The following is a 10,982-nucleotide window of genomic DNA, read 5'->3' on the forward strand; positions in this document are numbered from 1 at the left end:
GAGGGTTGAGATTTCTGTGCTCCGTGAGCAGCAGGGCTCCATGTAGTTACCCCTGAAGGCTGCAAGGCTCTCAAAGCAAAGGGATTTTTAGGCCTCTGAGCACAGGACTAGAAGCTCCACCTCTGGCTGCAGACAGCCCTGGGATCTGAATTGAGTCATGGTCCCAGGTCTTAGTTAGAGCGTCTGTCTTCACTCACACCGATCAGAGATGGGACTCAGGACTCATCAAAGCCTCACACAGGCCCTGGAGTCTATGTAACAAGGTACAGTTCTGGGTTTCACTTGGTGTATAAGTTGAAAATACTTACGCTAAAATGTGTTCCCTTTTTCTTTTCAGATATGATGATGGCCCTGAAAGCTAAACTTCTGTTTAGCTTCCTCTGCCACATGGCCTGTACCCTTGTGTATGGCTACCCCACCGATCCTGGGACTGAGTTCCGCTCTGCTTTCTCTGTGGCTAGAACCAGCAGCATGGAAGGGAGCGTTGAGATGGTCATCACCTTTGACAAGGTCTATGTGAACATTGGCAGTGACTTTGATCCCAAGGCTGGGTTGTTTAGGTGTCGGATCCCTGGGGCCTATTACTTCTCCTTCACGGTTGGGAAATACCCCAAGAAAAACTTGTCTGTCATGCTGATGAGAAACAAGAATGAGGTGCAAGTGATTGTGTATGATGAGCATCACCGTAAGGAGCGGAAGGTGGCTAGCCAGAGTGCCATGCTGCAGCTGGACTATGGAGATACAGTCTGGCTGCGTTTACATGGGGATCCCAAGTATGCCCTCTACAGCAATGTGGGCCCATACACAACTTTCAATGGGTATCTCATCTATCCAGATACTTCTGCCTACTTCCAAAATGGTGTGATCTCTCAGGAGCTGGGGGGAGCTGCAGGGCTGCCCCATCCAGCTATTCATCAACTTTCAGGAGAGCAGAACGAAGCCTCAGAGGGACACATGTTGTCCGATCAGCCCGCCAGAGAACGAGATCCTCGCTCTGCATTTTCTGTTGCTCGTTCACAAAGCCTCCTGGGAACAGATGAGAAGCAAACCCAGCATGAGCCAATCACATTTGACATAGAGTTTGTGAACATTGGAAGGGATTTCAATTCCTCAAGTGGCATCTTCTTGTGCCGCGTGCCAGGCGCATATTACTTCTCCTTCACCATTGGCAAAATGCCTTTTAAGACCATGTCAGTGAAACTTATGAAAAACCACAATGAGGTCCAGGCCATGATCTATGATGACAACCACTCCAAGAGGCGGGAGATGCAGAGCCAGAGCATTATGTTACCTCTGCACTACGGAGACACTGTCTGGCTCTACAGCCACCAGCATGATGGCTACGGTGCCTACAGCAACCATGGCAAGTACATCACCTTCACAGGATTCCTTATCTATCCGGAGGCTCAGCCAAAGCCACCCCCAAGTCCCAGTTCCCCCACGAGGTCAAAAATCCAAATGCAGGTGTGAAAGGAACGTAAGAGAAGCCAAGATGCAGTGGACTTGGGTGCAGGTCCTGGTTGGACGTCACCCTCTACGTGACAATGTTAAAGAGCATGCTAATGTGTGTCCAGTGCTTTCCTTATGCTGCACGCTCATGTCCTGGCTGCAGGGCCATTGCTGTTTCTGTCTTTTATCTGTAGAATGATCTTTGCAGGGGGTAGTGTGAGTCCAGTGTTACCGTTCAATTTAAGCATAAAGCATGAGGTAGTTTGGTGGCAGGGACAGTGAAATGAGGTGTTGTGATTCAGGGGGACGCTGCAGAAATGCTGGGAGACCTACTGAAGGCAACCCCACCAGAAAGCACAGCATCTGGTGACATTCCTGGCACATCCAAGGGAGGCCTGGGGGAGGGAAAATGTAATTGAAATGAATTTAATAAAAGTAAAAAAATAAAATGTGCAGGGTTTGCGGAGACTTGTGTGTATAGAACTGCCTGCGACACTGATTCTGGGCAGGAGAGAGGCTCTGATATTGTGTGAACTATTGCATGTGTTTGTGTTGTGAAGACTGTTAAACAGAGTTAGATTGTATGTCACTGTGCCAGAGTGTATGTATTTTGTGGGAGGTCAGGGAATTGCGGGAGGAGGTATCCAGTGTTGCCAACTCTTATGATTTTATTGCGAATCCCATCATACAGTATCTGGTGTTTTTGCTTAAAGCCTCAGCTGCTGAAATCCACAGATTGTGTCCGTCTGTCTGTGAATCTCAGCTTTCATAACAAAACTCCCCACTAAGTTTCTAGCTCTTCTGGTTATGGAGAAAAGTTTGAAAACATGAATCAAGCATACCCTAAAGGCTCCTAAACAAGAAGGCAAATAAAAATAACCCAAAATGTGTGTTATTTTTAAAAATCTCCTGAATTTGGGGGTGCCTGGCTCATGATTTTTGAACATTTGGGGATGGCAATGGTCTGAATGTGTATGGTGATACTGCCTGTATTGAACTCTACTATTGCCAAGAAATGGGCACTCTTAACGTTATAGTGTGACTAGACTTCGTAACACAACATTTTGTTTCCTTGTTGCTCTACCTAACCCTGCCTTAGGGGGAAGCCACCACCATACTTCTAAGGTATAAGAGGTGATTTCAATGTCCATGCTGTCATAGTCCTTGCCTTTGCTCCACACTGTGTCCCAGTGAGCCCCACTCCTGTTATAGAGGGACCAGTGTGGGTGGCACTAAAATTGCAGGGGATTGGGGGCAGTGGTAGCACAGTAATCTGAGAGGTGGTGGGAACCCAAGAGTTCAGTGGAGCAATGGATATTAGGGGACTCCTCAGAGCTATGGGATTAATGTCTTGTGTGAGACCTGTGTTCAAATGTTGGCTTGGTTCCCAAATTCAATAAGGTTTTATAGGTCTCAGCCTAAACTTTGGCTGAAACTTGCCATCAACTTGGCTTCACTCAGTCTTTGTTCAAGAGAAGACAAAGCCTCTAACCTAACCACCCATGAAAACTCTAATCCGAGACAGTACCTCCTTATCTGAGGTCCTCATATCAAATCCCATAGTCTCAACCAAGAAAGATGCACCTCACCTAGGGTTCTTACTTAAACCTTAGCAATACTGTAGTCTCAAATCTTTCACCCTCTTGTGAAACCCAAACCCAGCCTTATGTTCATTTAAATTTCTCTACCTCAAACTATATTCATTTGCAAGACCCCCATGGAAATCTTACCCCATAAGACTAAGTGACTTCCATAAATGGGTGAAGGTTTGGGATTAGGGGTATAGAAAGAAGTGTAGGATTATAGCGTGAGGCAGCATTTATATTTTATTTCCGGTTTCCAGGAGTTGGAATGCAAATAAGACCCTGGTCCCAATTTCTACACTCTTTGCAAGATCTATGCCTTGCAAACTCCCTATTCTCCTGTAAAATTGTAACTCTGACCTTTAAAATCATTCTCCGTGCCCCAAAACCTACATCTTGCTTCTGGGCCTGTCATTATTGGGTTACTGTTTCTCATCTCCATCTGTCAGATAATGAGAGAGAAAAATATAAACTAGGTCAAAAGTTAATTGTTGCTGTTGGGAATGTCATTTTCTGCGTGCATTTCTGAAAGTGGCTCCTCTGTGGAAGTTGTGAGTCTAGTAAAACTGTGTGGAAAGTATGACCCTAACCATCAAAGCGCAGGCTGTAGAGGCTCAGGATTAGTGCATCTACAGTGTAAATGGGAGGGCCAGCACAAACCAAGAAACCAATATCAAATAAAACTCACCTGGACTAACTGAATTTATGTTGCTAATACCATGCTGTAGGGAGTATGACAAAGAAGCATAATTGAGCTCTACATTGATTGAATTCCTGATTATAAAAATAATGATTGCACATATACAGTACTGTTCCAATTACTTTATTTGTAAAGTACCACAGATGTAGAAGAAGACTCTCTAGAAGAGGTAAAATCTGCTGAACAAATAACTGGATCCCTGCCCTCAAAAGTTTAGTAGATGAGAGACAAGCAAATACCCATTCTGTACTAATACAAAGTAGGGAATGGTATCTATACCAGAAGGGTTCATGGAATCAGTACATTTTCAAGAGTTTTTGGAAGGAAATGGGTGCACATTACTTGGGAAACTGTTCCAGGCACCTGGTATGGGATGACAGATAAAATGAGTCAGAACTTAATATGAATCACCACAGAATGTAGCCACCTATAAAGTGGAACACAGCAGTTGTATGAACAGCACAGCTATGCTGTACAGTGAGTTACTGTAGTAAGGGAAAAATACTGTATCCAACTGCAATCATGGGGAATTTAGGGAGGCAAAATGGAATTACCTGAGATGGAATTCAGCCATCACAGGCTAATACCTGGACTTCTGGAAAAAGTGCTGTGGCATCTCTAATGGCCATCAGTGATCAAGGCAGAAGTGCATCTCAGAAGTGTGTCTTCTATGGAGATCCTAGGGAGACATCCAGGCCTCGTTTCACGTTTAAAGATGGGACAATACCTGGTTGGATAAATGCCTAGAATGTTGCCAGTACAATACAGAAAGCAAAAGAGGAAGAATGGTGGCACTTTTGCACAGTAACCAGCATAATCTGGGATGACTGGCAGCACTCAGAGTAACAAGAATGCAATTGAATCTCGTCATGTCAGTCTCCTTACTCGGTGCCTCTCTTCGTCATGGCCAGGCTGGAATGATATGACTTTTTCAGTAAGGTTAAATAAAAAGGCTTCTCCTTCCAGGGCCAGGAAGCCAGGAGAGTAGAATTTGCAGGGCAGAATCCCTTGCAGAGATCATGGAGGATTTCATCAACTAGTTGAGAAAAGAAACTGATCCAGAGATTTTTGTCCAGGCCCTGAATGGAGCGAATCTGATAAGCGCAGTAAACGCTGGTGAAGAGAAGCTGATCAAACTCTACTAGACTCAGAGGGGCATCTGCCTGTGAAAGATGTTTCAGCTGCTCCTTGATCCCTTCTGATGTCTTGGGAACCTGGTGCTGGAAGATCTGGAGAAATCGCTTTGCCGTGCGCAGAGAGGCCAGTTCCTCATCCTGCACCCTGATTGTCTCGTTAGCCTCAATCTCCAGTCCTTCCCAGAGCAACTGAAAGAGAAGGGCAGTATGAGAGCAGGGAGTCTAGGGCCAACCACTGTCCTGCAGCTGAGGATCCCCTGCAGGGATTAGGAAGAGATCTGCCACCCCTAACAAATCCAGGATTGTACAAAGGAAGTCAGGGTAGGGGGACGTGTAGGGTATGCAATACAATATGCAAACACGATTGCTAAAGGTAAAACCATGTACAATTTGAACAAATGATATTTTGTTTTCAGGCTCCTGCGTGTCTGCCTCCCACCCTATCCTTGACTTCCCCACCCAGTTCCTCTCATCTGCCCTATTCTTCCTTTCTAACAGGGCCGTCTCCAGGCACCAGCGAAGGAAGCAGGTGCCTGGGGCGGCCAATAGAAAGGGGTGGCAGTCCGTCCGTTCATGGGGCGGCACGTCTGGGTCTTCGGCGGCGGGTCCTTCACTCCCTCTCTTCCTCTTCGGTGGCACTTCGGCAGCAGCTCAATCAGGTTTATCTTTTTTCCCCCCCCTTCGCCGCTTGGGGCGGCAAAAAAGCTGGAGCTGGCCCTGCTTTCTAATCCCATAGTTCCCCTGCCTCCTATGGTGCTCTTCTCTTGCCTCCCCTCCCCACATTCCCCTGCACCCAACAACATCTCTGTCCAGCCTGTATATGTCTGACTCCTTCTTGGTCTCCCTTCTGGGCTTCTACATTATCCTCTTTATCCCCTTCCCTCACCCCTCACTTCATTTGCTCCTCATAGCAGCCTGCCTGGTCATATTAGCCAAGGGTAGCCTGGCTTCCAAACCATTCAAGATAAGGGGAGAGGGTGGCTAATTGTATTATGGGGGGAGAAGGGAAATCACAGAGAAGTTATTGCTAAAAGCCTGAGCAGCTTAAAACCAGCCACTAAAATCATGAGTCAGGATAGTATCACAAGGGATGGCAATGCTTTAGCCCCATCTGACATCTTTGGGCAGCAACTCCTCTTCCCTCCCTCTGAGGGCCAGCTCCCCTCCCTCCTTCCCTAACTTGCTCCCTGAAGTTCCCTGTTTCTGGCTCTTGCATGGCACTTCTCTGTGTTCGACAACGGCACAGACAGGTTTTTTTCATATAGGGGAGCCAGAGATAAAAAAATACCATGACTGTTGAATAATGCTTTAATGAGTTTTGTAGCGACTAAATTTGTCCACTGTTCATGAGCTTCTGTTCCAAACTCAGAGTTTCCTTTGTCAATGCAATCCCTACATTTGGGGGTGGGAGATGGATGCTTCTCCTCAAACCTCCAGTTTCCCTGTTCCATGTATCCTCCTCCACCTCCTCTCCACCTTATATCTCCCCCACTTTGTATCTGGCCTTTCCCCTTAGCTTCGGGGAAGCCAGGCAGCATCTGTTGCTTTCTCCTACGTCCTGCGCAGCAGGCACTCAGCTTCCTAGCTCCTGGATGTTCTTTATATTGTAGCTGTGTCCTCTCTCCCTGGGCAGAGTTCAGATCTCCCTGCCTTTCCTCCGTCCTAGGGAGCAGAACAGCAGGGCAGGGCGCATCACGCTGGTCTGTGCCCCTTCCCTGCTCTGCAAACCCCGGGAGCGGGACCGGCTCTGTCCCCTCGGCTGGGGGAAACGTAACACCGGCCTCTGCCTACCTCGCAGCTCCGCCCGCAGGCTGTCCCGCCGGGAAAGGCCAGAATTCCTGCCCCGCTTGCCCTGCCCACAACAGGATGCTTTCCCCTGGTGCATCCCCCTGGCTCCCCGCTCCCGGACGGCTTCCCCGAGGGATGGGGTGCGGGGGGGGCTCAAGCCTGTCATGAGGGAGGGGGAGCAATGGATGCTAAAGTCAGAGACGGAACAATTCTAGCGGGGGAGGGTGTCGCCTCTGTGGGAGGGAGCTGTACGGCCCGGCCCCGCACACGGGGGAGAGCAGTCCGGGGGGCTGAGCTGCACGGCCCCGCACACCGGGGGGGCTGTGGGAGCTGCACGGGCCCATCCCCGTGATTTCTCCTTACACAGCCTGTCCTCTCCGGCAGAGAGGGACAGGCAGCACAGGGCGAAGCGCCCTGATCCAAGCGGTGTCCTCGCTGCGGGATGGGGGGATCCGAGCTGCCCAGTGCCCCGACTCCTGGTGGAAAGGCTGCACTTCGCTACAGTGCTGCCCGGGGCACGCCAGCCCCGAGGTTGGTGTGCGCCCTTTGGGAAAATCATCGCTGGAAATACAGTTCCGCTCGCGGCAGCTCTGAGCGCCGTCACTCTCCCAGCATGCTGCCCCGGCACAGACTCGACCCGGCCTCCGTCCGGAGCGCGCAGTGATTTTATCCAGCTGTCCACCATCAGGAGGATCAGCCCAAAGATGCCACCTTGTGGGACATGTTGTGACGACTGAATGCTTTGCTTTTGTGTACACCTTATTAGAGATACAAGGAGGGTGAGGTAACACCTTTTATTAGTATCAGAGGGGTAGCCGTGTTAGTCTGAATCTGTAAAAAGCAACAGAGGGTCCGGTGGCACCTTTAAGACTAACAGAGGTATTGGAGCATAAGCTTTCGTGGGTGAATGCCCACTTCATCAGACCCTTGCATCTGATGAAGTGGGCATTCACCCACGAAAGCTTATGCTCTAATACCTCTGTTAGTCTTAAAAGGTGCCACAGGACCCTCTGTTGCTTTTATCGGGCCAACTTCTGCTGGGGAGAGGGGCCTGAAGAAGAGCTGTGTGTGTATTAAAAGATATTCTCACCCCCCCTTGTCTCTGCAATATCCTGGGACCAACACTGGCTTCAGCAACATGGGGTATCCCCTATTGTCCCATCAAGGACTGTGCTGACCAGGAAGTCAGGTAAGTCTACCCCTTAACCCTGGCACCAAGCTGGCTACCTTCTGTCCTCTCTCCGTTCATTTGAAAAAGCATTCCTACTGCAGTATGGCCTGTCCCATTCACTTATTACTCCCCTACTCACCCCTCTAAAAGTGCCATAATTAAACCTTCCTTCCTCAGAGCATAAGCCAACCACTAACTGACAGGGGTTAAGGAAAGTTATTCCATAATTATCCATTGTGGGGTTTCCTCTGAAGCATTTGGTGCTGGCTACCACCAGAGATAGGATGTTGGACTAGTTGGACCTCACTGGTAGGGTGACCAGACAGCAAGTGTGAAAAATTGGGACAGGGGGTAATAGGAGCCTATATAAGAAAAAAAACCCAAACATCGGGACTGTCCCTATAAAATCGGGACATCTGGTCACCCTACTCACTGGTCTCATTCAACATGGCAGTGACTTTGCTGAGATGTATACTAAGGTATCTTCTAGAGTCTCCTGAAATAGAAAAAACAATGAGAACTAGCGGAACATTTGGGTGTTTAAATGGACAGGACCTCCCACCCCTAGCCCTCACAGAAGCTCACACACTCTCATCCTTTCCCACAGGCCCCAGAACATAACCCAAATAACCTCTAGCATGACGTTGGCATCCTCCAGCTTGTTATGAAACACATTCACATCAGCATGGTCCTCCGTGTGAAGTTGCCCATCTGGAAAACATTAAACAGCCACAGAGCTTCAGAGAGCAACAGCTTAGCACATCTTCCCTATTGTCTCTCAGTAACCATGGCTGTCTGTTTATCTTTGATATTGCTGAGGTGCCTATGCCTGTGGTATCTAAGGGTATAACTATACAGCAGCTGGGAGGTGTAATTCTGCAGCAGCTCAGGCTAGCCATCCCTGATACTGCCAGAGACACACTGCTATTTTTAGACACTAGCCTGAACAAAGCTAACATGTGTATGTCTACCCACCATGGGAATTACACCTCCCAGCTGCTGTGTAGATGTACCTTAAGTGCCAAAGAGTCTAACCATTGGATTTTGGGGAGCAGAATTGGGGTTTTATCAGGGAGATAGAGCAAGTTAACGAAAGCGAAGGGAGGGTTTCAGGACATTGACCCCTTACTCCCAGCCAGTATCATTCTGGAGCTGGGATGTTAGGGAGCAAAAGTATCAGCTTTGGTAAGCCTGTGAGAAAACCCTCCGTGCTGGGATTTGTATCTGTCCCATTTGGTCTGAGAAGGATTCTGAATTGATCTCCTTCAGTGACTGTTTTGTAGCATCAGCCTCCAGGAATTCATATTGTGCTGTGAAATGATTAACCATTAGGACACCAGCTAATTCCTGGGTGGATGTCACCTGGGGCCCTGGCTCATTTCAAGGGGATTTAAGCTGAGGGAGGTGAACACTGCATCAGGGAGGGAGAGTTTCTGGCCACTGGAAGGTAGCACTAAACTAAGATTCTGAGGCACAGCCCTCCCTCTTCTCTTGGCCTGTGTGCTAATGGATACTAGCTCCCCTTCTACCAGTTCCAGACTCCTTCAGGCCAGGGAGGAGGAAACAGGGTCACATTGGGTGGGCCAGAATTGGGAGACAACCAGCATGGAACACAGAATTTCTCTGTGCAGAAAAGCGGTGCTGGCAGCAGGGGAGAGGAAATGGGAGGCTGGCTGTCTTTTTGGGGCGGTGGGGGGAAATCTTCTGGTCCTCACGTGAGGAGGAAGGAGGCAGAGCTGATGTTGGGTAAACTAGCCATAAGTACTCAGCATATCTTTCTGTGGGATCCCAAGTGTTAAAATTAGCAGGTGCACTTAATAAACAGAAATGTGATTTAATCTTTTAGTTGTATAGTGCTGCTACCAAAACCAGCTTCCAACTTGAGGGAAGGTTCATTTCTCTACACAGCTGCAGACTCCCTGATCAAAGCCAGATGTGCTTTCAGAATGTTAGCTGGGATTCAAGCTGCTGTTTCCATCTCCTCAATGCACATTCCAGCAAGGCTTATGGCTCAGGTAACGATACTGCACCCTCTGAGAGCTGCTTTTCTAGACTTCTCCTACTGGCTACCTGATTCCCATTTCGCCTTCTGCCTATTCTGACCACAGCTAAGTGCACAGATCTCTATAGTGGGGAACATCCAGCCAACTGCAGGGTTTCAATGAACGAACAGAATAACCCCCAAATCACTCTTACTAATATTTTAAAAATACATTCCAGTGTCAGTGTAGAAGGTAGAGTAAAACATACATAAACAAAACATAACAAGAAATGTATGAAAATAATTGGCCCAATAGAAGCTGTTCTCACAAGGCTTCCCTCACAGTATTTCCTAATCAACAGCCTTGTAAAGGCACCTGGAAAAGCTTTCTTCAGCAGGGGCCAAAGGAGTTTCTCCTCCTGCCTCCAAGTGGTCTGCCTCACACTAACAGGCAGTGGGTTTCTCACCCAGGGGACATCTGGGTATTTCATAGGAAATAATTCAGCAGGTGATCCTCTGATTTTGAAGGATGTAGTGTCAACAAAGACCGTAAGGGCATAAAAGGCATTTGGGGGGACAAATAAGTAGTATATGTCAGGAGTAGAGCACTCTTAACTTCTCTGGAGACAAACTCTGCCATCCCTCTTCCCTCAGTCAGAATAGAGTCTAGCATAGAGCACAATTCATTTGCTTTCTATCACAGAAAGTTGTTTTTGTCAGTACAACCAGCCCACCAACATATTTGGGGAATTAGGTAAAACCCAGCACCAGTGGAACTGCACAAACACATTTGTTTTGCAGAGCAGCCTCCTCCCTTGCAGCTGCACCTCCTACCTGTCTGCCTCCAGGATCCAGCAAACACATAGAGGACCAGTGCTGTCCACAGCCAGGCTCTGAGCTGCAGCTGGAGCAGGAGTGCCATGCCAGGTAAGAGTCCCCACCCGTTCTGTAGATAAATGTCTTGGGTGAAGCGAGAACTGTTTACTGTGGCTTCTCTCCTCCCTTTCTCTGATCACAGCAGCCTCTGCTGGAATGGATCCTCCCTTCTCCCTCTCTCTGACTCCAGTCCTGGGAAGGGCCTGTTGTTGAATTCTCTGTTCCCAAAGGGTATTTTCCATTGCAATCTGGAAACTTTAAGACTTTGTTGTTTAGTTTTTGGCAGAATTCTTAAAGC

At 48.2% G+C, this 10,982-nt stretch overlaps 2 protein-coding genes across 2 annotated transcripts; one reads left to right on the top strand and one right to left on the bottom strand.

The window, feature by feature from the left end:
* The first annotated feature begins 339 nt into the window (after nt 1-339).
* On the top strand, nt 340-1,470 carry C1QTNF4 (C1q and TNF related 4). Its single transcript, XM_065403315.1, has one exon. The coding sequence runs from the start codon at nt 340-342 to the stop codon at nt 1,468-1,470; it is 1,131 nt and encodes a 376-aa protein (XP_065259387.1).
* A 3,143-nt stretch (nt 1,471-4,613) lies between these two features.
* Nucleotides 4,614-10,730, bottom strand: FAM180B (family with sequence similarity 180 member B). The gene is made up of 3 exons (XM_065402300.1): nt 10,643-10,730; nt 8,459-8,538; nt 4,614-5,057 (listed from the first exon to the last, which is right to left on the bottom strand). The coding sequence occupies exons 1-3, from the start codon at nt 10,728-10,730 to the stop codon at nt 4,614-4,616; spliced, it is 612 nt and encodes a 203-aa protein (XP_065258372.1).
* Between the last annotated feature and the right edge of the window lie 252 nt (nt 10,731-10,982).

Source organism: Emys orbicularis, chromosome 4 (assembly GCF_028017835.1).
Source record: "Emys orbicularis isolate rEmyOrb1 chromosome 4, rEmyOrb1.hap1, whole genome shotgun sequence".
NCBI classification, from domain to species: Eukaryota; Metazoa; Chordata; order Testudines; family Emydidae; genus Emys; species Emys orbicularis.

Bases quoted from the DNA above. Each gene is read 5' to 3' on its own strand.
- FAM180B (XM_065402300.1), bottom strand. From the start codon at position 10,730: ATGGCACTCCTGCTCCAGCTGCAGCTCAGAGCCTGGCTGTGGACAGCA. The intron at 8,539-10,642 runs GTAGGAGGTGCA...AATGTTTTCCAG, and splicing joins TGGATCCTGGAGGCAGACAG to ATGGGCAACTTCACACGGAG. The intron at 5,058-8,458 runs GTTATTTGGGTT...CTTCTCTTTCAG, and splicing joins ATGCCAACGTCATGCTAGAG to TTGCTCTGGGAAGGACTGGA.
- C1QTNF4 (XM_065403315.1), top strand. From the start codon at position 340: ATGATGATGGCCCTGAAAGCTAAACTTCTGTTTAGCTTCCTCTGCCAC.